Here is a 23,853-nt window from a genome sequence, read left to right on the forward strand (position 1 = left end):
CATTCCGTTCATGCCATATCAGTTAAGAACATAAGAAATTGCCATGCTGGCTCAGACCAAGGGTCCACCAAGTCCAGCATGGCTCACTTGCATGCTGTCCCCATTCACAAGATTTGCAGGGCGGCAACCTGGAGTTCCCTCCACACGTTCACCTCTCATTATTGTCTGGTTAAGGATGGCAGATGAGACAGTTTTGGACAGTCAGTCCTCCATAATCTGTTTCAGCCATGAAACCCCAACTTTTCCTACTGTGGACTTTGTCCTTGGGTGCAGCCTGCTCCCCTAGTTTTTGCAGCTCTAGTTGTTGTGCACGTTGGTACCTGTTCTATGCTGCTCATGTTGGGAGCAGCCTGGAGCTACATAATCACCCATGTGTGAGGACTACCATCCTGCTTGTCCTTGGAGAAAGAGTTGCTTACTTGCAACAGCTGTTCTCCAAGGACAGCAAGACGTTAGTCCTTATGAAACCCATCCTCCACCCTGTGGAGTTGGGTTTCTTTCAGTTTATTTTTCATGAACTCTGTGTTAAGACTGAAGAGGGACCCAGTGTGAACGTGTGGTTAGCTTGGGCATACTCGGTGTGTCTGTCAAAGTTTCTAGAAACTTTGACAAATGTTTTCCATGTTGAGCTCTACCTGATATCACCCATGTGTGAAGACTAACATCCTGCTGTCCTTAGAGAACACCTGTTACAGGTAAGCAACTCTGCTTTGCAAAGGAAAAAATGTTTACAGAGAATGCATGATAAGGATATGGTAAATCTTATTGATCAGTGAACAGTATGTGATGGAAGCATGTTAATCATATGTTTGCATGCAGAAAAAAACATTTTGTTTGCTGATGCTGAATTTTTCTCTCCTTAGGCCCTTAATTCGTACTCTCCCCAGCCAGCAGATGTTTGACCATGTGCAACAGAGACATCATGTATTTTTTGTTTATGTCGGTGGAGAATCAACTCTAAAGGTTTGAAACTTATGCAATTTTATTTTTTATATTCACACATATATAAAAGAAAATACATTTTCTTTGAGGGAAGAGAGAGGTTTCCATAATTTTTTAGTTGCAAAACTGAAGTTTCCTAGCATGTAGACAGATGGACTCAGGACCAGTGGGTTTATGCTCCGCTGCCAGCAGATGGAGAAGGAGCAAGCTGACGTCACAGTATATATAGCCTTGCTTTTACCCCAGCCTGCTGGTGTTCTCAGTCTCCAGCAGATGGACGTGCATCTCCCTATGGTGATTGGTTCGAGCTTCATGAAAGAAGAAATTTGAAATTCTGAATTCAGAAAAAGAAAGCCCCGCTCTCCCACGGTGATACCTAAAGATACCTCCCCCAGTTGAGAATTCCTGAGATGATTTCCGTGGTCCCTCAGAGGTGTGCCTTGGTCCAGTAGCTGGGTTTCCCTGCTAATTTAGATGAAAGGCAGGCTGAGCGCAGTGGTGACGGCAGATACCCTCTCCCCCTGCAGCCGGAGACTGCCTCTGTACTCAGCCGGTAAGCGTTGAGCTCAGGTAAGGTTGAAAAAAAAAAAAAAAAAGAAACTGAGAGTTTTTTAACCTGAATCAGAAACAAAGGGGTTTCAGAACTTCCTCCGTTCTCGGCGTGCTGTACAGACGTTCATTCCTGCTCCCGTTGAGGTTGGGGAACAGGGCAGCCTGGCAGGTTGAGTGGCCCTGGTGGGCTAGGCCCTGCACTTAGACTTTTTTTCTTGTACGTCGCGCAGTAGGCCGTGGTGTAAATTTTAATGTACTCTTGTGCATGTTCTGCTGCCCTCTATAGGCCGTCGGTGTACGCAGTGCATCTGCTCTGTGCACGTGTTGTGCGCTTGTTTTTTGTGCACTTTATACTCGCATAAACTTTTTTATATGCTTAACTTGGCACACAGGTTGTGCAGTTAATTTTTGGGCTCATTTCATGTTTGAGCGTGAGCCGTTCTGACGCATGTTTTCCACAGCAATGGTGCTGGTAAGCAAGAAGCCTAAGCATCTTCCTATTTGTGTTGCCTGTCATATTACAGCTTCTCAGCCTGACCTGGCTTCTAACCTGCTGCTCAGACGCTCAGGAGAGTTGTCTTCCTTGGATTTTGCTAAGCCTGGCTTTTCCAATTCTGATGATGGGTTGGGCACAGCCTTGACTGGGGGGACATCAGACCTTGGTTCTCCCTTGACTGTCTTCTCCGCTGCAAGGGCAGTTCTATAGGACCAACTCCAATTCCTTCTGGGCTTAGTCTGGACCCGGCTGCTGTTTTTTTTGTTTTGTTTTTTTTTTACAAGCCTTTCTTCAGGCATAGTCCTCCACTTCCCTCATTTCTGTCCAGTTGGGCCTTCAGCTGGTGGCTTCTCCCTCTTCCAGTCCTATGCTTAAATGCTGGGGCTTGCCTCGGCTCCCTGCAGGTGTTCCTGACAGGAATCTCGATGGCACTGATGATGATGATCCTGATTCCCTGAAAGATGGGGAAATTCTTCCAGGAGTGGAACTGTATCGAACTATGTTGCGGTTCTTTCATAGAGATGAGCTGCCGGCCCTGATATCCCAGACTTTGAAACAGCTGGATGTCCCTGGTTCTGATGCTATATCAGAGCTGAGGAAGAATCCCATTTTGGTTTCCTTACGCAAAGCCTCTTGTTTTTTCCTTGTGATGGATGCCATTCAGGAATTCATTGATCTGGTATGGGACGCTCCAGAAGCAAATTTTAAAGGGGGGTCGGACATTGGAAGGCGTGTACCCACTGGATTCAGCTATGAGAGAGCATTTGTGTTTTCCCAAAGTGGATGCTCTGGTATGTACCATTTCTAAGTGAACTATCCCCGTAGAGGGAGGAGCAGATTTGAAGGATGTACATGATAGAAGGATTGAGGCTATTCTTAAGCAAGGCTTTGAAGCAATGGTGGTGAATTTACAGATTGCTGCCTGTTGCGTCCTAGTGCCAAAATCTTGTCTGCTTCTCTCTCTGGAGGTTGAGTCTGGAGGGAATTCCAGAACGGTTTTGGAACCTGCTTTTTAACAGACACAGGCTGTGATTTGGTTTGGACCTCGGCCAGAGGACTGGCTTCAGTGATAGTGGCCAGACATCAACTCTGGTTGCGAAATTGGTCAGCTGACACAGCTTCCAAAGCCAATCTTACCAAGATGCCTTTTAAAGACTTGCTCTTGTTTGGGAGTGAGTTGGAGAAACTGAATAGAAAGTGGGGCACGTCTTCTGTGCCTCATTACAAGAGGATAAGAAACGGTTACAGCGCCCCTTTGGTATCGTTTCTGTGGTTTCAGGCGTTTTCGTCCCTACAGAGGTACGACCTTTCAGCGGACTCGGCCTTTCACTAGTTCTCAGTCCTTTCATCCCCAACAGCTAAAGAGAGGACCAGGCTCAAGTGGTAGACCTTCCCGAGCTTCCCAATGAAGGTTTGCCAACTCACCTTCTGGAATAGAAATAGGAGAATGCTCTCTCTCTTATTGGAGGTGGGTCAAGATCACGTCAGACCAGTGAGTCCTGGAGTTGATATGCAAAGGGTATGCACCTGAATTTCACAGTATTCCTCGGGATGTGTTCATGGTGTCTTCTTGCCACTCCCTGCAGAAGAAGCAGGCAGTAGAATTCACGCTTCAAAGGCTCCTCAGACTGAGGTCTGTTCTGTTGACCAGACCATGTCTCAAGAAAATATGAGGTGATATTCCATTTATTTTGTTGCTCCCAAGAAGGAGGGCACCTTTCATCCCGTCCTGGACCTCAAGAGGGTCAACTGTCATTTGAAGGCAACTCATTTTCAAATGGGAACATTATGCTCTGTGAAAATGGTGGTGCAGTTGGGGGAATTTCTGACCTCCTTGGTTCTGTCAGAGGTATACCTTCATACTCCCATCTGATTGGAACACAAACCCTTTCTATGCTTTGCGGTACTGGGGCGCCATTATCAGTTTCAGGCGCAGCCTTTTAGTTTAGCCACTGCTCCCAGAACATTTTCCAAGATTATGGGGGTAGAAGTGGTAGCCTTGCGAAAAGAGAGAATCCTGGTGCACCTGCATTTGGACGACTGGCTGATTCGAGCCAGGTCTTAGGAAGAGAGCCGCCTGGTGACACACAAGGTGTTCTCCTTATTTCAGGAGCTCAGTTGGGTGGTGAACTTGACCAAGAGCAATCTTCATCCGTCGCAGTTATTGGAGTACTTGTGGGTCTGGTTCACATTGGATAGGACACAGTTTTCTTACCGGAAGTTCAGATCCAGAAATTGATGTCTCAAGTGTGTCAGTTGATGAATGCCATACACATTGCAGGAAAAGACAACATAAGAGTAGACTTTCTCAGCAGGGAGAGTCTGGACCCAAGAGAGTGGGTGTTGTCCGCTGAGGTGCTTCAGCTGATTGTGGATCGCTGGGACATTCCATTCCTAGACCTGCTGGCGATTTCTTGAAATGTGAAGGTTCCTCGATTCTATAGTAGTAAGAGAGATCCGTGGTCCCTGGGAATAGACACTCTCTCATATAGATCTGGCTAGAAGACAGATTGCTTTATGCCTTTCTTTCATGGCCCTTGCTGGGCAGGATAATTCGCAAGATCGAAGGCCACAGGGAGCAAGTACTCCTGGTGGCGCAGGACTGGCCCAGGTGTCCGTAGTATGCGGATTTGTGACAACTCCTGGAGGAGGCCTCCCTTCATCTTCCACTGCACATGAATCTATTACTGCAGGGACTGGTTCTTCACAAGGATCCGACTCTATTCTGTCTTACTGTTTGGCCCTTGAGAGGGCTCACCTGTTAAAGCATGGTTATTCCTCTGCAGTGATTGTCACTTTACTTCACGCTCGCAAGTTCTCCACTTCCTTGGCTTATGTGCAGGTTTGGAGAGTTTTTGAGGCCTGGTGTGAGGAGTGAGGTGGTGTTCTTCGTTCACTTAAGATTCCTCTCATTCTGATTTTTTTGCAGGATGGATTGAATAAAGGCTTGGCCCTTAATTCCTTGAAGGTACAGGTTGCGGCTCTTGCCTGTTTCAGAGGCCTGGTGAATGGTGTTTGTCGTCTCATCCTAATGTGTCCCATTTTTTTGAAGGGAGTGAAGCATCTTAGGCCTCCTTTGAGGTTACCGGTTCCATTGTGGTGCTTTAATTTGGTGCAGGACTTTTTGGCAGGCCCTACGTTTTCAACCACTGCATAGCCTTTCCTTACGGTTGTTCACCTTGAAGACTGTGTTCCTGGCGGCTATATATTTTATTTATTTAAAATCTTTTCTATACCGTCGCTAATTTTTATATACCATCGCAACGGTTTACAAATAGGCATATAAATTAAGGTAGGTAAATGTGAATTATGGTACATTCTAATAGGTGCCAATAAGGTTCAGTTACAATTTTCATAAATAAAAGTCAATATTTGAGTAATGTTGGTCTTGTCCGGGTGTACTAGTAAGTTACTCTTCATTTGTAGTTTTACTTTAGTTGTAAGATTGAATAATGTATTTTCATGCACTTTATGAGAGTAGCGTTGTGTTCATGCTCTTCTGTGTGTTCTTGTACTTTCTCTATCTTCCGGTCTCTTTAGGAAAGGCTTGTTTAAAGAGCCATGTTTTTAAATTTTTTTTTTAAGTTTTTAGATCACTCTGTAATCTGATTTCAGGAGGCATACTATGGAACCCACCATACTATGGAACCCACATACTATGGAACCCTGATTTCAGGAGGCCCATACTATGGAACCCACCATACTATGGTGGGTTCCATAGTATGGGCCCCACCAATGATAAGGCCCTTTCTCTCACCTGGGTTAGTTTTGCTGACTTTACTGAAGGAATGGTTAGCAGTGCTTTGAGTGAAGGTTTCTTTGTGGGACGTGTACTCGTAATGCTGTGTTTAGCTGTGTTTAGCCAGTCTGCTTCTTTATCATATATTAGTTTATATTTGGTACATAAGGCTTTGTATTTTATCCTGTATTCGATGGGTAACCAATGTAAGTCTGCTAGAGTTTGTTATATGGTCCCTCCTTCTTTTTCCAGTCAGTATTCTGGCTGCAGTATTTTATAGTATTTGGAGCGGTCTTAGCGTTGTATTCGGGAGTCCTAGTAAAAGTCCTAGTAAAGTGCAGCACTGTTCTGAAGTGGGCAGGTGTAAGTAATGGTTTTAATTTTCTGATGATCATAAGTTTTGCGTAGCCTTCCCTTACTTTTAGAGATATTTGTTGTTTTAGGTTGATTTCTGAGTCCATTATTACTCCAAGATTCCTCACTTTTTCAGCTAGATCAATTTTCTGGATATTTCTTAGTATTATCGGGGTTTGAATGATTTCAGTATGTTTCCGCTCTAAGTGTAGGAATTCAGTTTTGTCAATGTTAATCACTAGTTCCATTTGGTTTAGTTGTTTTATTATGTCTAAGTACATGTTTGCTAGATTTAGTGTTTTTTCAATTGTCATCTATTGGTAGAATTAATTGAATATCGTCTGCATAAATATAATGATTCCCAGGCCCGCCAGCAGATGGCATAAGGGCAGCATGTATATGTTAAAGAGGGTAGCAGACAGGGCTGAACCTTGAGGTTCTCCTGTTTCGAGTTTTACTTTTTCTGATAATACATTTTTTATCTGGACTTGAAAGAACCTATTGCTTAGGTATGAGTTGAACCAATTTATTGTTTTGTCACGTAATCCAATTTCTTCTAGTCTTTTTAGTAGTATTTTATGTTTTATTGTGTCAAAGGCTGAGGATAAGTCTAACATTATAAGGATGTAATGTTTACTGCTATCAAAACCTCTTAAAATGTCTGTTAGTGAGAGAAGTAATGTCTCAGTGCTGTAGTGTTTGCGAAAACCGTGTTGTGATGGGTACAGTATGCTATTACTGTCTAGGTGTTCATCTAGTTGTTTCTGTACTGTTTTCTCTATTAATTTAGCTATTAAGGGGAGGTTTGAGACTGGGCGGTAGTTATTCAGGATTAGTGGGTCACTGTTTTTTTTTTCTTAATGATTGGTTTTTATATATGTTCTGTGGATAGAATTTCTGAGCTGCAGGCCTTATCTTACCAGGAGCTGTTCCTTCAGGTGAATCCAGGGCCATTTCAGCTGCATACCTTTCCATCCTTCTTGCCCAGGGTAGTCTCGGACTTTCATTGAATCAGTCCATCCCCTTGCCATCCCTGGATATGCTTAGGGATGTGGAGGAGTTTTGGCTTTTGCGGTCCTTGGATGTTAAGCGTCTTGTCATGTGGTATCTGGAGGTCTCTGAGTCTTTTCGAGAGACAGGTCGCCTGTTTGTTCTGCATGGCAGGAGTAAGCAGAGTGCTCCTGCTTCGTTGGCTACCATAGCGCGTTGGTCATGGTCTCGTCTGTGGATGCTGAAAAGCTGTTGCCTACTCGGGTTAGGGCTCCTTCCACTAGGGCACAGGAACTGTCATGGTGTCTCAAATTGATATCTGCCGAGCTGCAATGTGGTCCTCCTTACACACTTTTTCCAGGTTTTATCATCTGGATGTGCAGGCCCGGGAGGATGCAGCCTTTGCACATGCAGTGTTGACTGGATCCTGGGCAGCCTCCTACCCTACTGGGGAGTAACTTTGGTACTTCCCACTGGTCCTGAGTCCATCTGTCTACATCCTAGGAAAAGGAGAAATAAATTACCAGATAATTTTGTTTCACTTAGTGTAGACTGATAGACCCTGCTTCCCGCTCGCAGCTGCCCCATGAGTGTCAGTAGTCGTCCTGTGGGGCTCTGGGTCCCAAGGGATTACTGGTAAGTGTTCATCCAGTCCCTTGCTTGGGGTACCTAGAATCTTATGTGAATTAAGTGTTTATGGTTGGTTGAGTACAGTTCTGGTTTCCTGTTTTTAATAGTTTTTTCCTAGTCTGAACACAGTTGCTTTGGCAGAGAATACTGGCAGGCTGGGGTCTCTGCAGGGCTATATATACAGTGACATCAGCTTGCTCCTTCTCCATCTGCTGGCAAAGGAGCATAAACCCACTGGTCCTGAGTCCATCTGTCTACACTAAGGAAAATGAAATTATCAGGTAAGTAGTTTTTCCAGTTACGGCCTAGATTCATCAAATTGCTATAAATATAGCGGAAATAGCGCCAGTCAAAAAATGGGCGGGGCTAGTATAATTTCCTATGTATCACCGCACAGGAAATTGTCTTGCGTTGTCAGCGTGTCGATTTGTGCATGGCACGTTATTTTTCTAGTTTACATATACTTCCTGCATCTGTTTCTTTGAGGGTATGTCAGGTGTTGGAGAGTTGGTGAGTGGATTAGTGGAAATAGGTGCTTATAGATTTTGATTTCCTGTGTGTGTTGTCTTGTCTTCTGTTCTCATCTGTTTCCCTTTCCTTGGTCTTTTGTCGTCTTTGTGTGAGTGAAACTATTTGTCAGTTTGTCCTGTTTGTGTCAGAAGGAGGAGTGGTAAAGCGAGGTGATGTTGAGCTGTGAAGAGGATGGACCATGAGAGGCAGGGGGAGGGAGGAGAGACGTGAGGAGAGGATGAGGGAGGACGAGGGGAGGAGTGCTAAGGGAAGGAGCTTGAGTAAGGTCAGGGACAGGAGTAGAGATAGAGAGGGGAGAAGAGGGATAAGCAAGCGAATCCGGTGGGAGGAAGACACCAGGCTACGGATAGACAGATAGGGCAGAAGGGAGGTGAGTCAGTAGGGCAGATGCAGGGGGGGGGGGGAGGGAGGGGAGCAAGGAGTGGGAGCGAGACTGAAGAAAGGGAGGACACCTCTCCTGAAGCGGAAGTGGCATCCCCTTCAGGCAGCAAGCCGAGCTAGTCTGAGGGCATTAAGGTTCAGCATGGAGGACAATGAGTGATCATTACTGGAGTGCTGTAACATTATGCCATGCTGCTAAGCAACCATGTGGCCAAGACCTTGAGGGCAGCCAAGGGCCAGATCTGGTGCACCATCGCCCAGGTTATCTCAAGGCGTAGTGGCAAATGACGCATTGGGGAGCTGGTGGTCCACAGGTACTGAAACATAAAGGCCCAGTTAAAGGTGGCAAACCGCAACAAGTGCATCCAGAAGACAGGCAGAGGAGCCACCAATTGTGCTCACGCCCATGGAGGAGCGCTTTGTCCAACTGCTGGGACCCGATGTGTTTGTGGGCATGGCTGAGCGACTGGACACTGTGAGCCAGAGCCAGTAAGTTCACCTCAACTGTAAATGTTCCGGCAACATTTTTCTTCCAGGGCCGCATGGGTAGGAAGGAGGAGGAGCACCTGCATGTTTAGACATGACCTTTTTCTTCAGCCCGTGGTGACATGAGCTCCACCACAGCCCTGCCAATCTTCCTGCTGTCTGTCTCCGGCTCAGCGATACTTCACTACTCAGCCGCCAGTGGGATGAGGTCCACCGGCGGTCTCATTGGCTCCCCCTGACCTCTCCGGTATACCACTTGCTCTGCCCCATCACGTGCACCGGGCTTGCACTACACACCGGCACACTGCAGGTGACACACTAAAGTGTTGCGACACACACTTTGGAAAGCTCTGCCTTAGGGTGTCCAGGCCAATGAAGAAATCCTATTCTACAGGAGTTTGCACTTGTGGCATCCCGGCTTCCTGTCTCTTGGTGGATTGTTTCTGGATTTCTTCTCTGGGGGATTCATTTTGTTGCAGCTGTTCCAAGCAGGTTGAGGGCTCTATTTCAGTATGTAACTCCCTATTGGAATCAGCAGTGAGTTATTCGCTTGGGGTTGAGAGATACAACCTAGTGACTTGTTCTTACCTGTGCAGTCCAGCGGTCTGCCTCCTTGTGTTCTTTGCTTCTTCTGACTTCTAGTTGGATTGTTGAGGGGAGGGGACGAAAAGCTAGGGCATTCGTGATATGTAGGGAAAGATTCACCAGTTTTTCCCCTACATTTTTGCCAAGTTCTGGCCAGCACTGCTTTTAGCTTTTCCCACTTCACTGGGTTGTCTGAAGTGCCTTCCTATTCACCTGAACTATCCTGTAGACAGAATGGATAGCCCTTCTCTTGACAGGGTGCACTGTGGGTGAGCTTCAGGCCTAACTTATCTCATTGCTTAGGGGTTTGGGCTAGCAATTCCATTCAGGGATTGCCTTTCATCCCCTGAAACTCTTGATGCTGTCCTGAATGGTCAGCTATGTCTAGTATTTTGGCACGTAGGGTCTGTCTCAAACCCTGCTATAGTTGCTGGTTATTCTTCTAAGCATTGCTTGGGTTTTTCTGCCTATTGTGCCTGTCAGCCAAACATGGGGTACACTTCTGCAGATGCATTCTGTCCTTCAGATGCCAGTGGACTGCAGGTTTTTTCCTGGAGAGCTCTTGGGCCCCAGTTGGTTTTTCGGTTGTCTTGTAACACCGAAGGAAACTGTGGTCTTCGTCCAAGAGTTCTTCTCTTGTTTTCATCTCTAGACTTTTTTCTGCATTCTAGAGGTTCTAGACCTCCTGTCGTTGTCAGGGTTTACTGATTCAAAACCCTGCTTGTAATGTTTTCCATGATGCAGAATGGTTCTTGCTGGCATTTGCATCACTCCCCTGCTTTAGGCACCTCTGCTATGCATTGAGGTTTTGTGTCTGTCCTTTTTTTGGTTTTCTCTTTGTAGAACCCAACTCTTTTCCTGCCTACACCCCTGTGCAGGTCAGCTGCCTCACAGGCTAAGGAAGAGAGGTGGTGCTTTCAGCACTGTGCGGTTTCCTGTTTTGTCCTGTTCGGACAGCCTATAGTTTGGGAATCACCCAAGTGTGAGGACTACCATCCTGCTTATTCTTGGAGAAAGCAGAGCTGCTTACCTGTAGCAGGTATTCTCCAAGGACAGTATGATGTTAGTCCTCACGAAACCCACCCACCTCTCCTGGCAGTTGGTTTCTCCATATATGAGCTATATCATGGACTGAGGGATTCTGCCTAGGGTGCAGGGTGAAAGCTACAGCTGCACATGCTCAGTAGGGTATGTTTGAAAATTCTAGAATCTTTGAGATCAAAGTTCCAGACCTGGTGCCATTGGATAATGTCACCCATGTGTGAGGACTAACATCCTGCTATCCTTGGAGAACATCTGTTACAGGTAAGCAACTCTGTCTTCAAGTGACCCAGTCAAAGCTGAAGCCTGAATCCAATGGAAAATCTGTGACAAGACTTGAAAACTGCAGTCCACGGGTGATCCCCAACCTATTTGAAACACCTCGAGTTCTTCTGCCAAGAAGAATGGGCATAAAATGCACCATCCCACTGTGCAACATTGGTAGACATTTATCCTAAGTACTCATTGCTGCTGTTGCTGCAAAAGGGCTTTCACCAAGAATTGAGTTAATGGGTGTGAAGACTTATGCAATCAAGACTTTCTAGGTTTTAATGCTTGATTACTTTAGAAGTATTTCTATAATGGTTGTTTCACGATGAAAATGCAGAGTATGTTGTGTTTATCAATGAAATAAATTCCTACTTTAATGCATTTTGATTTGTATGTTTTTAGATGGCAGAATGTGAAATATTTGTGTGTGAAGACTTGTGCAAGGCACTGTATACACAATTTGCACTAGACTGAAATACAATTGGAAAGTAGTTTTATAATGCAAAAGATTTAATTTTGTTTCTAATATGTGTGATAAGTAGCATTTTAAATTTCCTTATTTTTGTATTTTCACAGGAAAAATATATTGAAGTTGCCGCAGAGCTTATTGTTTATACATACTTTTATTCTGCCTCTGAAGATGTGTTACCTGAGGTAAATTAGTTAAAACCAGAAAGGTTTATGAAATCAAGTATGCCGTACTTATAGCTTTTCAGAACCATTTATGTGGGCAAATAGTTATTTATACATGTAAATTGAATGTCTAAAAATGTTCTTCTCTCAATTTGGCATTAGAATAATGTGCACACGTTTGTTTGTTTATTTATTTATTTATGAGCTTTTCTTTACCGACATTTGTAAGGCACATCATACCGGTTTACAATGAATTGAAAGGAGGAAAATTACAAAAAACGAGGGGAGGGGAGATTGGGCAGGCGAGAAAGGGGGAAGAGGAGTGGGAAAGGAGATAAAGGTGGAAATAAAGGAAGGAGATGGAAATCAATAATAAACTGAGTACAAGGAACTGTGTACCAGATAGGAACTGAATGCAATAGGAACTATATACATCTTGTGTATCACTATATACATCTGAAACATCTTATCCATCAAGGCTGCTATCAATTGCATAGATATGTAGGAAGTAAAAGGCGGGAAATAGGGAGGTAGCTGAGGAGGAGCTAAGGTGATAGCGCAGGGGTAAGGGAAGGGGCGAGAGTATGGTTGAGGAAGCCATAGTGGAAGTAACATTTAGAGGAGATATTCCTCATTTTCAAATCTATGTGCATTATTTTCCATAAAAAAATAACATTCCCACACTAAAAGCAAGTGCAAAAGCTTATGGATAACTTCTGTGCCAAGTTTCAAAGCAAAAGCACACCTATTCTTTGGAAGTTGGTGCGGTGAAACATACCTATGGACTTTATCCCAATATGGACAATTATTCTGTGTTCTTGATACAGGTGCAGGAAAGTGCATGTATAAAAAAAAAAAAAAGTCTGTTCTGTCATATAGTTGATAGTTAAAGAAAATTTGTATGAGTATGGGGAATAAAACACTGCAGGAGTTGAGATAATGGTGAAGTAGGGAGATATGTTAGATTTCAGAGTGGGTGAGCAGTAGAAGGGGAATGGATAGAAAATTGGATTGTTCATAAATCATAAAAGAAAGTTATTACCTTGCTGAAGCACAGTACAATTTGTTTGCTTATCTCCAGTTTTAAAGTTTGGATTTTCTTTATGTTTTTTGAGTGGAGAGGTAATTTTCCTCTTGCACCTTTGGATTGGACAGATCAATCAGGATTGAGGCAGGGATGCGGCAATATAAAACTCACTCCTAGATTCATCAAAATGCTATAATAATGCATGATAATGCCCATGCCAAGTGAAAGGGGCATGTTTATGGAAATTTTAGAATTACTGCACTGTGCTGTAACATAGCGCTTCGCATCAGTAGTATGGTAAACCTTTTGCACCCCGTGATAATTCCTATTTCGCATCTTGTGCTGAGAGTGAGAGACTTTCTGTAAGGCCTTCATAGTAGTCAAGTATTTATATCTCTATAGGAGGGCCTTCTAATAGCTCGAGGTGTTGGTGGTGGTTTAGGGGCCAGTTTTACGTGCAGAGTGAGACATACAAACAGCACAGTCACCTGGGTGAAGATTTGACGTCAGTTGGAATGAGGAAAGTCTCACAGAGAAGACATTTCTACTGTGTTCTCTCGCCCTAGCTTGATGGACTCTGTAACAGGGTACCATCAAGCTAGGGCGAGATAACATGGTACAAAATTTGATCTTTGTGAGACTTCTTTCTTTCTCTCTCTCTCTCTCCCTCTCTCCTCCCCCCCCCCCCCCCCCCAAACACCAAAAGCAATTCCCAAAATTTGTCACAAATTATGTTAAGCCCGAAAAGGACGTAACACCAGGAAAAAAGTTGTACTTATTTCCGGCATTATAACTGTACGATATTGCCCCTCATTTTCATAAATCCTGCCCCTTCCCAAAATTTGCATTCACGCCATGCGCTAGCATTATCGCGTTAACGCATTATTGCATGCGTTAACGCCATAACACATTTTGATGAATGACCCTATCATTTTGCTACTATCTGAGAATTTTTCCCTTTATAATTTTTCCTCCTGACTCACTCAACTAATGCAGCAGTAATCCCCAGCTAGGGCTACTTATCAGAGCTGTTTCCAGAACCCTGCAAGCTTCAGCACAGCCACTAAGTGTTACCAATGTACAATATCTAAGACTCCTTACCCCACCACGGATTGTGAATGTTACCAACCAGGTAGCCCTGGAATGAAAGATCTAATTCGAGAATCAAATCAAGTTTCCTCCTGTGTGTACTGCCACTAAACCACTGGGCAATTCCTACATTTTATAAAATAAATATTACAGTTGTCATAGTAAAATAAAGTTAAGACATATTCAACTAATTGAATTTCCAGTCTGTTTAGATAACATCTTAATCCCAAACAGTTCTATGGCCTTTCTGCTTTCCTTGAGGTGCACCTATTAATATTGGGATTTTATATTTTGTGCTAGCATCAGCTGTTCTATTGATGTTAGCTTATCTTAGCAGATTGCAATACTGTAAAACGTTAAGCTTGATTAGAACCAATGTTGCTGCTTGTTTTTGTCCTCTACACAACATTAGTTACTTTAGTTTATGCCAATTGGAAACATTTCTTCTTGCAACCACGCGCAATTAACACCTTGTGCATTAAAATCACAAATGCACCGTGATAACGTAAGATAATTGGATATATACACAGAGGCATCTGCAGATGCTTGTTAAAAGCTCACACGTGGTGAACAATATTGATAGGCTGGCAAATTACATTGTACCCATGGACCACAAGCTCCTTTGCAATGGGGAACTCCTCCCAGTGTGCACAAAGCAGTACCCAATACTGAAGCAGGTGCAAAGTGCACACCAAAATGTACTTTCCATCCCAAGACCTAACTCCTGTTTTGAGTGAGAAAAAAAGTATGCACGCTGTGAAGCCACTGATGGGTAAGAAAAATCAGACTGTATTTCTCTGTACGTACCCAGATCAGTCCAGACTCCTGGTTTTGCCTCCTTTCCAGCAGATAGAGACAGAGAAATTTTCACGACCACCAGCACATAACCCAGTGTAGACCCTCAGTATTTCTCTGTCACCAGCAGATGGAGGAGATCCAAAAACCTGCAGTTCTGAACCTCTTTAAAAAAAAAAAAAAAAAAAAAAAAAAGATAGGAAAAGGATTTCTTCCAAGAGGATTCCCCTACAAGGAGATTAGGTCCTGGTGGGACCGTCCCTCCTGGTTGTATGGACGGATGAGCAGAGGGATGGAGACCCAAAATTGCTCTGATTGCCACGCCGGAGGTTGAAAGCTTGGTGGTCCAGTTCCCTCACTTCATGGAGTTCGGGGGGAAAGCCTTTACCAGATTCAGATAAGGCTGACTTTTTTCTTCTATTGTCTTTGTCTTGCTGTTTTTTGTTGTAAAGTTGTGTTTAAAATTTTTTTTTAAGAGTTTCAGACAGCATGTTGCTTTGCCTTGACTTTGTTTTCTCCTGGGCGCCGGTGGTGCAGGGAGGCAGTTTTGGGGAATTTTTCCTCTCGTTCTCAGCTCCAGGTGTGTTTTTATCTTTTTCCCCCATTCGGCTGTCTGCCACGTGGTTGGCACAGCACACAGACATGCCCTAAGGAGCCCCGGTGCTCTGTTTGCAGCCACAACTCCACACATCTATCTCGAGACGTACATTGCTCCCAGTGCCTCTCAGCAGGGGAAGGCATGTCGGGAGGGTCTGTGTCAGCTTCCTCTCTGCAGCTTCGGTCCAGAGGGCCGAAAGCTGTGCAGCGTGAGGCCGATGATCCCTTCCCGCTGAGCGCGGGAATGGCGGCCATTTTGGAGATTTTTGCCACTAAGTCTCAGCCTGCAACGGGGGGAGGGGATCTTCCACCGGCACTTTCACTACCTGATTTAAGTCCTGAAGAGGCCCAGGGGACCCACGGAGGGCAATTAGGGGAGGTCTCAGACTGTCTGGAGGAGGATTCTGGGACTTTCTCTCCTTTTTTGCCTAAATTTGTGATTTTAATGCACAAGGCTTTTCTGGCCCGTCAGGCCGCAGGGTGGGCCTTTCGCAAGCACAAAGCAGTTGAACCCTCTTTTCCGGGAAAAAGCCCAAGTTTTCAAAGTCCTCGAGGGGCCACCAGGATTCGGAGGGTTCGTGGTCCCTTGATGTCAGGGGCACCTGAGGAGGTTTCCTTGGATGAATCTGAACGAGGTTTGTCGCCGGGAGATGGCACCTGGGCCGTGGAGCCGGATCGAGGTCCACAGAATCTGGTCAAGGAGCTGGAAAAGGTTCCCATTATGGATGGGAGCGATCCTAAGGTGCTTCGCCTTTATTTAAGAGGGAGGAGCTGGGTCCCTGATTCCGGCTGTCCTGGCAGAGTTGGGTATACTGGCCCCTCAAGAGGAATCAGACCACGAGGATGTAAATCCGGTCATGGTGGGCTTATGGGGTCCGGCTAAGACTTTTCCATTTCACAAGTCTATGAAACAGTTGATGGTCAGGGAATGGGTCACTCTGAAGACTGGCCTTAAGGTGAGCTGGGCTATGGATAAGCTGTATCCGTTACCTGAGGAAATGCTGGAGCTCACGTGGGTTCCAAAGGTGGATGATTCTGTCTCCGCAGTTACCAAGAAAATGACCATCCCAGTGGTGGGGGCTGCGGCTCTGAAGGATTTACAGGACAAAAAGCTGAAATGCACCAAAAGATTTTTGAAGTGTTGGCACTGGGCATCCAGGCAGCTGTTTGCAGTAGTTTTATGCTTCAAGCATCTTTGTGATGGGTGCAGCAGCGTCAGGGGAACAGAAGTTTGTCACCCTCAAAGACTCCACGCATGGAGCATCTCGAGCCACGGTCTCTTATGGCGCAGATGCGCTATATGACCTTATTCATACTTCGTGCAGGACAAAGGTGTCCGCGATCTCTGCCAGGAGACTCCTTTGGTTGAGAAATTGGTCGGCTGATCTCTCCTCTAAAGCTCAACTTTAGAGGAGCTTTAGAGGGTAAGCTCCTCTTCAGTGAAGACCTGGAACAGCTGATAAAGCTTTTGAGTGAAAATAAGGTTCACAAATTGCCAGCGTGCTCTCATGTTCGTGGCTAAAGGTGTTTTCGACAGCAGAGCGCCGGCTATGGGACAGAGAAGGCCTCTGGGAAGTCGCAGTCCTGGAGCCAGTCCTTTCGTATCTGTAGAGCGGGCAGGGAGGTCTCCAGCCAGGGTCCTGGCGGCAACAAGTCTACACAATGAAGCAAGGCTGGCCCACTCCTCTGTCCTAAGGATAGGAGGTCATCTCATGCATTTTTATGAGGCATAAAATCTCCATAGGAGATTTGCCGTGCAGCGACTTGGAAGTCCTTGCATACCTTTGCCAGACACTATAGATTGAATGGCCAAGATCCGGAAATTGCTGGCTTTGGAGAGGGCATCCTTCGAACAGGACTCTCACAGTCCAACCCAGGTTAGAGAAGCTTTGGTACATCCCAGGAGTCTGGATTGATATGTGTACATACTGTGAAAGGAAAATTGGTTCTTATCTGCTAATTTTCGTTTCTGTATTACCACAGATCAGTCCAGAGATCCGCCAGGATCTGGAGAGTCTGTTCGATCTGTCTGTCGAGTCATCTTATTATCTGAAGAATGCACAGATTTTTTTGTCTGGCATTAAAGTTTATATTGTTTTTGACAGTGTGTTTCTTCTTTCCTCTGCTTGTTCGGGGGATATTGTAGTCATAAGTTGATTGGAACTGTTTTTTCGGATCAGCTTGGGTACATAGTAATACGGAGGGGCTGCAGGTGCTACACCAGGTTATGTGCCAGTGGTTGTGAAAATTTTTCTGTCTCCATGTGCCGGAAGGGAGGCAAAACCCAGGATTCTCACAGAACAAGCAGCTACAAGATTTCTCTGAATCCCTTCCAGAGCAATTCCAAGGCCAGCTCAACTCCATTCTCAAAGGTCTTAATGCTGGCAAACATGAAGTCTGGGCAGCTAATGACATTTTCGACACTGCTTCCAGAGTATCAGGAGGTGGGCATGGCTGAAGTCCTCTGAAAAATAACCCATTATATAATTACACAATGTTGGGTTCCATATTAGGTGCTACAACCCAAGAAAGAGATCTAGGTGTCATAGTGGATAACACATTGAAATCGTCGGTACAGTGTGCTGCGGCAGTCAAAAAAGCAAACAGAATGTTGGGAATTATTAGAAAGGGAATGGTGAATAAAACGGAAAATGTCATAATGCCTCTGTATCGCTCCATGGTGAGACCGCACCTTGAATACTGTGTACAATTCTGGTCGCCGCATCTCAAAAAAGATATAATTGCGATGGAGAAGGTACAGAGAAGGGCTACCAAAATAAGGGGAATGGAAAAACTCCCCTATGAGGAAAGACTAAAGAGGTTAGGACTTTTCAGCTTGGAGAAGAGACGACTGAGGGGGGATATGATAGAGGTGTTTAAAATCATGAGAGGTCTAGAACGGGTAGATGTGAATTGGTTATTTACTCTTTCGGATAGTAGAAAGACTAGAGGGCACTCCATGAAGTTAGCATGGGGCACATTTAAAACTAATCGGAGAAAGTTCTTTTTTACTCAACGCACAATTAAACTCTGAAATTTGTTGCCAGAGGATGTGGTTAGTGCAGTTAGTATAGCTGTGTTTAAAAAAGGATTGGATAAGTTCTTGGAGGAGAAGTCCATTACCTGCTATTAAGTTCACTTAGAGAATAGCCACTGCCATTAGCAATGGTAACATGGAATAGACTTAGTTTTTGGGTACTTGCCAGGTTCTTATGGCCTGGATTGGCCACTGTTGGAAACAGGATGCTGGGCTTGATGGACCCTTGGTCTGACCCAGTATGGCATTTTCTTATGTTCTTATGATCTACGCCCAGAAGTTCAGGAGAGGTTAATGGACCTCCCCTGCACAAGAGATAACTTATTTGGCGAGAAGATTCAGGAGACTGTCACACAACTCAAGGATCATCATGAGACATTGCGACAGCTCTCTGTGGTACACTCTGATTTTCCCTCAACTTCTAAACGGCCGTTCAGAAGGGAGGCTAAGAAAACCACCTTTAAAACCCATAGATACTACCCTCCTCCAACCTAGGCTCATCTAACCAGGCCATATCAGAAAGGTCAAGCCCGCCAGGCCAGATCTCAGAAAGCGCAACCAGCTTCACAACCTCTGGATTTTGACTCCCGACTAGAGAGCAATTGTCAACTTCCTCCTTTGCCATCTTTGCCAGTAGGTGGCTGCCTCTGCCATTTCACCAACATATGGCGCACGGTCACCATGGATCAGTGGGTCCTGTCGATGGTGGCTCAAGGTTACCATCTAAACTTCCTTTCAGTACCGTCGGACTCTCCACCTTGTCCGGGGTGGAATTTAATCGACCACTTTCCACTTCTACAGGAAGAAATAAAATCCCTCCTTCAAGCCAATGCCATAGAACAAGTTCCTGTTCTACAAAGGGGAAAGGGCTTCTACTCCCGATATTTCTTAATACCAAAACAATCGGGAGGCACATATTAGAACTTCGTGCCCTGAATAAACATCTACGAAAGGAAATGTTCAGGATGGTAACCTTAGGCTCCCTAATCCCTCTTCTCCAACAGGGAGATTGGCTTTGCTCTCTAGATCTATAAGATACATATATGCATATAGCAATAACCCCATCTCACAAAAAATACTTTTGATTCCTCGTTGGACACCGGCACTTCCAGTACCGTGTGCTTTCGTTCAGTCTTGCATCAGCACCTCGTGTCTTCACGAAATGCCTGGCAGTAGTAACAGCATACTTGAGGCGGCTGGGCACTCATGTCTTTCCTTATCTAGACGACTGCTTACTGAGGGCCCTGTCCGCGGAGGCAGTTCTTCACTCCCTCCATCTGACCTTATGACTACTACTGTCATTGGGATTTCTAGTCAGTAATCAAAAATCCAATCTATCTCTGTCTCAAATCCTCTCCTTCATTGGAGCGGATCTCAACACCATTCAAGCAAAAGCTTTTCTTCCAAGGGACCGCGCTCATACTCTTGCAATCCTTGCAAACACTATGCAGACTCGCTGAACTACAACGGCTCGTCATCTTCTCATCTTGTTGGGCCACATGGCGTCCTCTGTCCATGTTACACCAATGGTTCGCCTTGCCATGAGAGTAACACAGTGGACTTTAAAGTCCCAATGGTCTCAGGCCCACCATCCAATGTACATGTCACCAGGCAGCTTAGTCTCTCAATGGCTTGGTGGATTTGGGAGTCCAATCTGGTCAGAGAACTAACTTTCCAATCTCCAGAACCTCAGATAACACTGACAAGAAATACTTCCACTCTTGGTTGGGGAGCCCATGACAACGACCTGCAAACTCAGGGAACCTGGTCTGCAGCAGAATCACAAAATCAGATAAATTTTCTGAAGCTCAGGGCAATAAGGTATGCCCTTTTAACCTTCAAAGATTGTCTATCCAACAAGACAATCCTAATCCAAACAGACAACCAGATAGTGATGTATGTGGTAGATCAATAAGCAGGGAGGAACCGGCTCTTACCTGCTGGGTCAGGAAGTAGCACCAATCTGGGCTTGGGCTCTCTGACATTTCATTCTACTGAAAGCGACCTACCTGGCGGACGTGGACAATGTACTTGCGGACAAATTCAGTTGCACGTTTCATCCCCATGAGTAGTCCCTGAACCCCTCGGTGGCGGAAGAAATATTCCAACAGTGGGGGTATCAGAGTATTAGACTTCTTTGCGTCTATTCACAGCTGCAAAGTGGAGAACTTCTGCTCACTACATTGCAGACACAGAAGACCACCAAGAGATGCCTTCGCCCTCTCATGGTCAAGGGGTCTCCTGTATGCCTATCCTCCACTTCCACTCATAAGCAAGACTCTCGTGAAGTTACGACAGGACAAGGGCTTCATGATCCTCATAGCCCCTTACTGGCTGCACCAGGTGTGGCTCCCCGTCCTTCGCGACCTCTCAGTCCGTCAACTAATTCGCCTAGGCGCAGATCCGTCTGATATCACAGAACAACGGACAACTGCGTTACCCGAACCTCAGCTCCCTGTCCCTGACAGCTTGGGTGTTGAAAGGTTAATTTTACAATCTCTAAATCTCTCGGACGATGTTTTTCATGTCCTCGTAGCTTCACGAAAGCCTTCCACCAGAAAATCTTATCGTTCCAAATGGAAAAGGTTTTCCTCGTGTTGCACGTCAAAGGAAATAGATCCCTTTACCTGCCCTACAACGAAGTTCCTAGACTACCTCTGGAGCTTGTCGGAGTCTGGTCTCCAAACTTCTTCCATTTGAGTCCGTCAGTGCCATAGCCACTTATGACAAAGGCATAGGGGATGTTTCAATCTCAATACAACCCCTCGTAGCGCGCTTCATTGAGAGGCTTACTACACCTAAAGCCCTCACTGCATCCTCTGGCCCCTGCTTGGGACCTCAGTGTGGTGTTAGCATGGCTCATGAAATCTGTTTGAGCCTCTGCACTCCTGCGAGCTACGTCATCTCATTTGGAAAGTGCTCTTTCTTCTCGCTATAACGTCAGCTCGCAGAGTCAGTGAGCTACAGGTGCTGGTAACATACACTACCTTACACGAAATTTCTCCATGATCATGTGGTGCTTTGCACTCATCCTAAATTTTTACCAAAGGTAGTATCTAAATTTCATTTAAATCAATCCATTATACTACCAACTTTCTTTCTAAGACCCCACTCACATCCAGATGAGCGAGCTCTGCATTCCTTGGACTGCAAGCGTGCGCTAGCCTTTTATTTGGAATGCACTGCAACCCATAGGAAGTCCATCCAGCTATTTGTCTCCGTTGATAGAACTAAACTGGGAATCCCGGTGGGCAAGCAGACCCTGGCCTCCTGGCTGGCAGACTGTATTTCTTTCTGCTACCAGCAAGCAGGCCTTCCGCTCCAGGGACGCGTTACAGCGCACTCTATTAGAGCAATGGCAACGTCGGTAGCACACCTTTGTTCTGTACCTCTTGTTGACATCTGCAGGGCTGCTACATGGAGTTCTCCCCATACCTTTGCAGCTCATTATTGCATGGACAAGGCTGGCAGACAAGATTCTATCTTTGGCCAGTCTGTTCTGCGCAATTTATTCTCAGCTTAATAACCCAACTTCCTTCCAGAGGCCCGCTGGGAATTTCAGGCTGCCCTGTTAACCAAACCCACCCCTGTTGTTGTGCCTGTTGCACGTCTTTAGGTGCTTTTGGTATATTACTTGGGCATCCTCAGCTTGCTATTCACCCATACGTGAGGATTACCATCCTGCTTGTCCTGTGAGAAAGCAGAGTTGCTTACCTGTAACGGGTGTCATCACAGGGCAGCAGGATGTTAGTACTCACAAAAACCGCCTGCCACCCCGCGGAGTTGGGTTCGCTTGCGATTTGTTGTTTTGTTTTTCGCTCGTACGTTTACTACAAACAAGATTGAAGGGGGGCACCCCTGCTAGATGCAGGGTTGATGGCATGCTGGGCATGCTCAGTGTGCCAAGTCAAAGTTTTAGAAACTTTGACAAAAGTGTTCCGTTATAGGGCTCCATCCTGATGATGTCACCCATATGTGAGGACTAACATCCTGCTGTCCTGTGAGAACACCTGTTACTGGTAAGCAACTCTGCTGTCTGGACTGTTCTGTGGTACTACAGGAACGGAAATTAGCAGGTAAGAACCAATTTTCCTTTTTGCGTGAGTACGAATACCTTTACATACGTAAAAATATCTGTTGCTCCATTAAAGAAAATGTAAACAAATTTTAAATACTTAGTTTTATTAGTAGTAAGAATCGCTGAGCTTCTTCTGAAAATCTATTGTGCTGTGTGCACATGCTGAGTGTATAGGAGTCTAAATATTTCCCAGCTGGTATGTTATAGTTTCTTTTCTGCAGATTCACCTTACTTTTTGTTTTTAACAAAGTTGGCTACTGAACTTTTTTTTTTTTAACTTCCAATATTTATTTTGTTTAATTTGGCATATGAACATTATTATCTTTATTTTTCAGTATGTAAAACTGAATGAGATTCCTGCTGTACTCGTTTTCAAAGATTCAACCTACTTCATTTTTGATGGTAAGTCCCCAAATTCACATAAATTCACACAATGGAATGAGTCAGAAAATATGTGTAAAACAAATGCATTGATTTTTTTATGTAATGTTCTCCGGCATGCAGGCTAAATTAAAATCATGCTTCATGGGTGACATCATCTGATGGCACTGAACAGACCCATCTCTACAAACATTCAGGTCAATACAGTAAAGTGCGGCCGCGGTTACCCTGCTCCTAACCTGCTTTCTACTCACTTTTCGGCCGCGTTAGTCCAACCCGCGATACACCATCCCCTTTAACCCATTCTTACCGCCTCTTTAAATCACCGGGTAACCCCTTCCGCCCGCGGCATGTATATTAGATGTAAACGATCGAATTAACTATTCCCTCCCATACAGTAACGCGCGCCCCGACTATCGCTTTTTTTACCTGCCGTTTTGCCGCGCGTTTAACCTGCTAACTTACCACCTACCCTTACCCCTGCGTTAGAGGCAGGGGTAAGGGTAGGTGGCAAACTTTCCCCCAGTCCCCGCTCACCTGCCCTGGCCGCGTCCATGGGTGCTGGTCTCCGGGGCAGTCCCAGTCCTCTCCCCTCCTCCCGAAGCAACAAAAGCGGAAAAAATTGAAAAAGCAAAAAAAAAACCCCGAAAAAGCGAAAAAAAAAAGTAGCAACGAAGTGGACGGTTCTCCTACGCTCGGGATTGCCAGTCCTCTCTCCCCTCCTCCTGAAGCAAGGCATGTAAAGCAGCCTTGCTTCGGGAGGAGGGGAGAGAGGACTGGCAGTGTAAAGCAACGAAGCGACTTACTCTTCTTGCAGCCCCCCTCCGGAGACTGACATCGGTGGAGACTGACCGCGGCTCCCCTGCCTCCCAGAGGCAGCTGCCAGCGAAGATGGATGCCTGCACGGGCGAAAGCGGCCCCTGTGCGTGCAATTGGGTCGCTCAAGGTGTGACACTCCGACTGTCTCTAGCCCTCCTGGGGCCTTTGGGGCTTTCCGCACGATTTCCCCCGGGGCTCCTGATGCCTATGGTACTATCAGTGCCAATGTGGCCCCGGATTCTACCAGTGCCTTCCGTACCTACTCTGGTCCCACTAATGTTTCAGAGGCCTTCGGGGTCTCGGCTTAAGACTCCATTGGGGGCTCCACCTCAAGTGTCTCCGGACTTCCAAAGTGAGGAGGATGCCCCCTATGATTCCTGGGAGGGAGAGGAATCCGTTT

At 45.5% G+C, this 23,853-nt stretch overlaps 1 protein-coding gene across 4 annotated transcripts in view; it reads left to right on the forward strand.

Annotated features, from left to right (window-relative positions):
• The window catches only part of TMX3 (thioredoxin related transmembrane protein 3), a 306,294-nt gene that overhangs the window by 146,219 nt on the left and 136,222 nt on the right, over nt 1-23,853 (forward strand). For all 4 annotated transcript variants that reach the window (XM_029590913.1, XM_029590914.1, XM_029590912.1 and 1 more), the window contains exons 7-9: nt 864-963; nt 11,574-11,651; nt 22,589-22,655. In XM_029590913.1, coding sequence (XP_029446773.1) covers nt 864-963; nt 11,574-11,651; nt 22,589-22,655 — 245 coding nt within the window. The remainder of the gene's footprint in view (nt 1-863; nt 964-11,573; nt 11,652-22,588; nt 22,656-23,853) is intronic.

Source organism: Rhinatrema bivittatum, chromosome 2 (genome assembly GCF_901001135.1).
Source record: "Rhinatrema bivittatum chromosome 2, aRhiBiv1.1, whole genome shotgun sequence".
Classification (NCBI taxonomy): Eukaryota; Metazoa; Chordata; class Amphibia; order Gymnophiona; family Rhinatrematidae; genus Rhinatrema; species Rhinatrema bivittatum.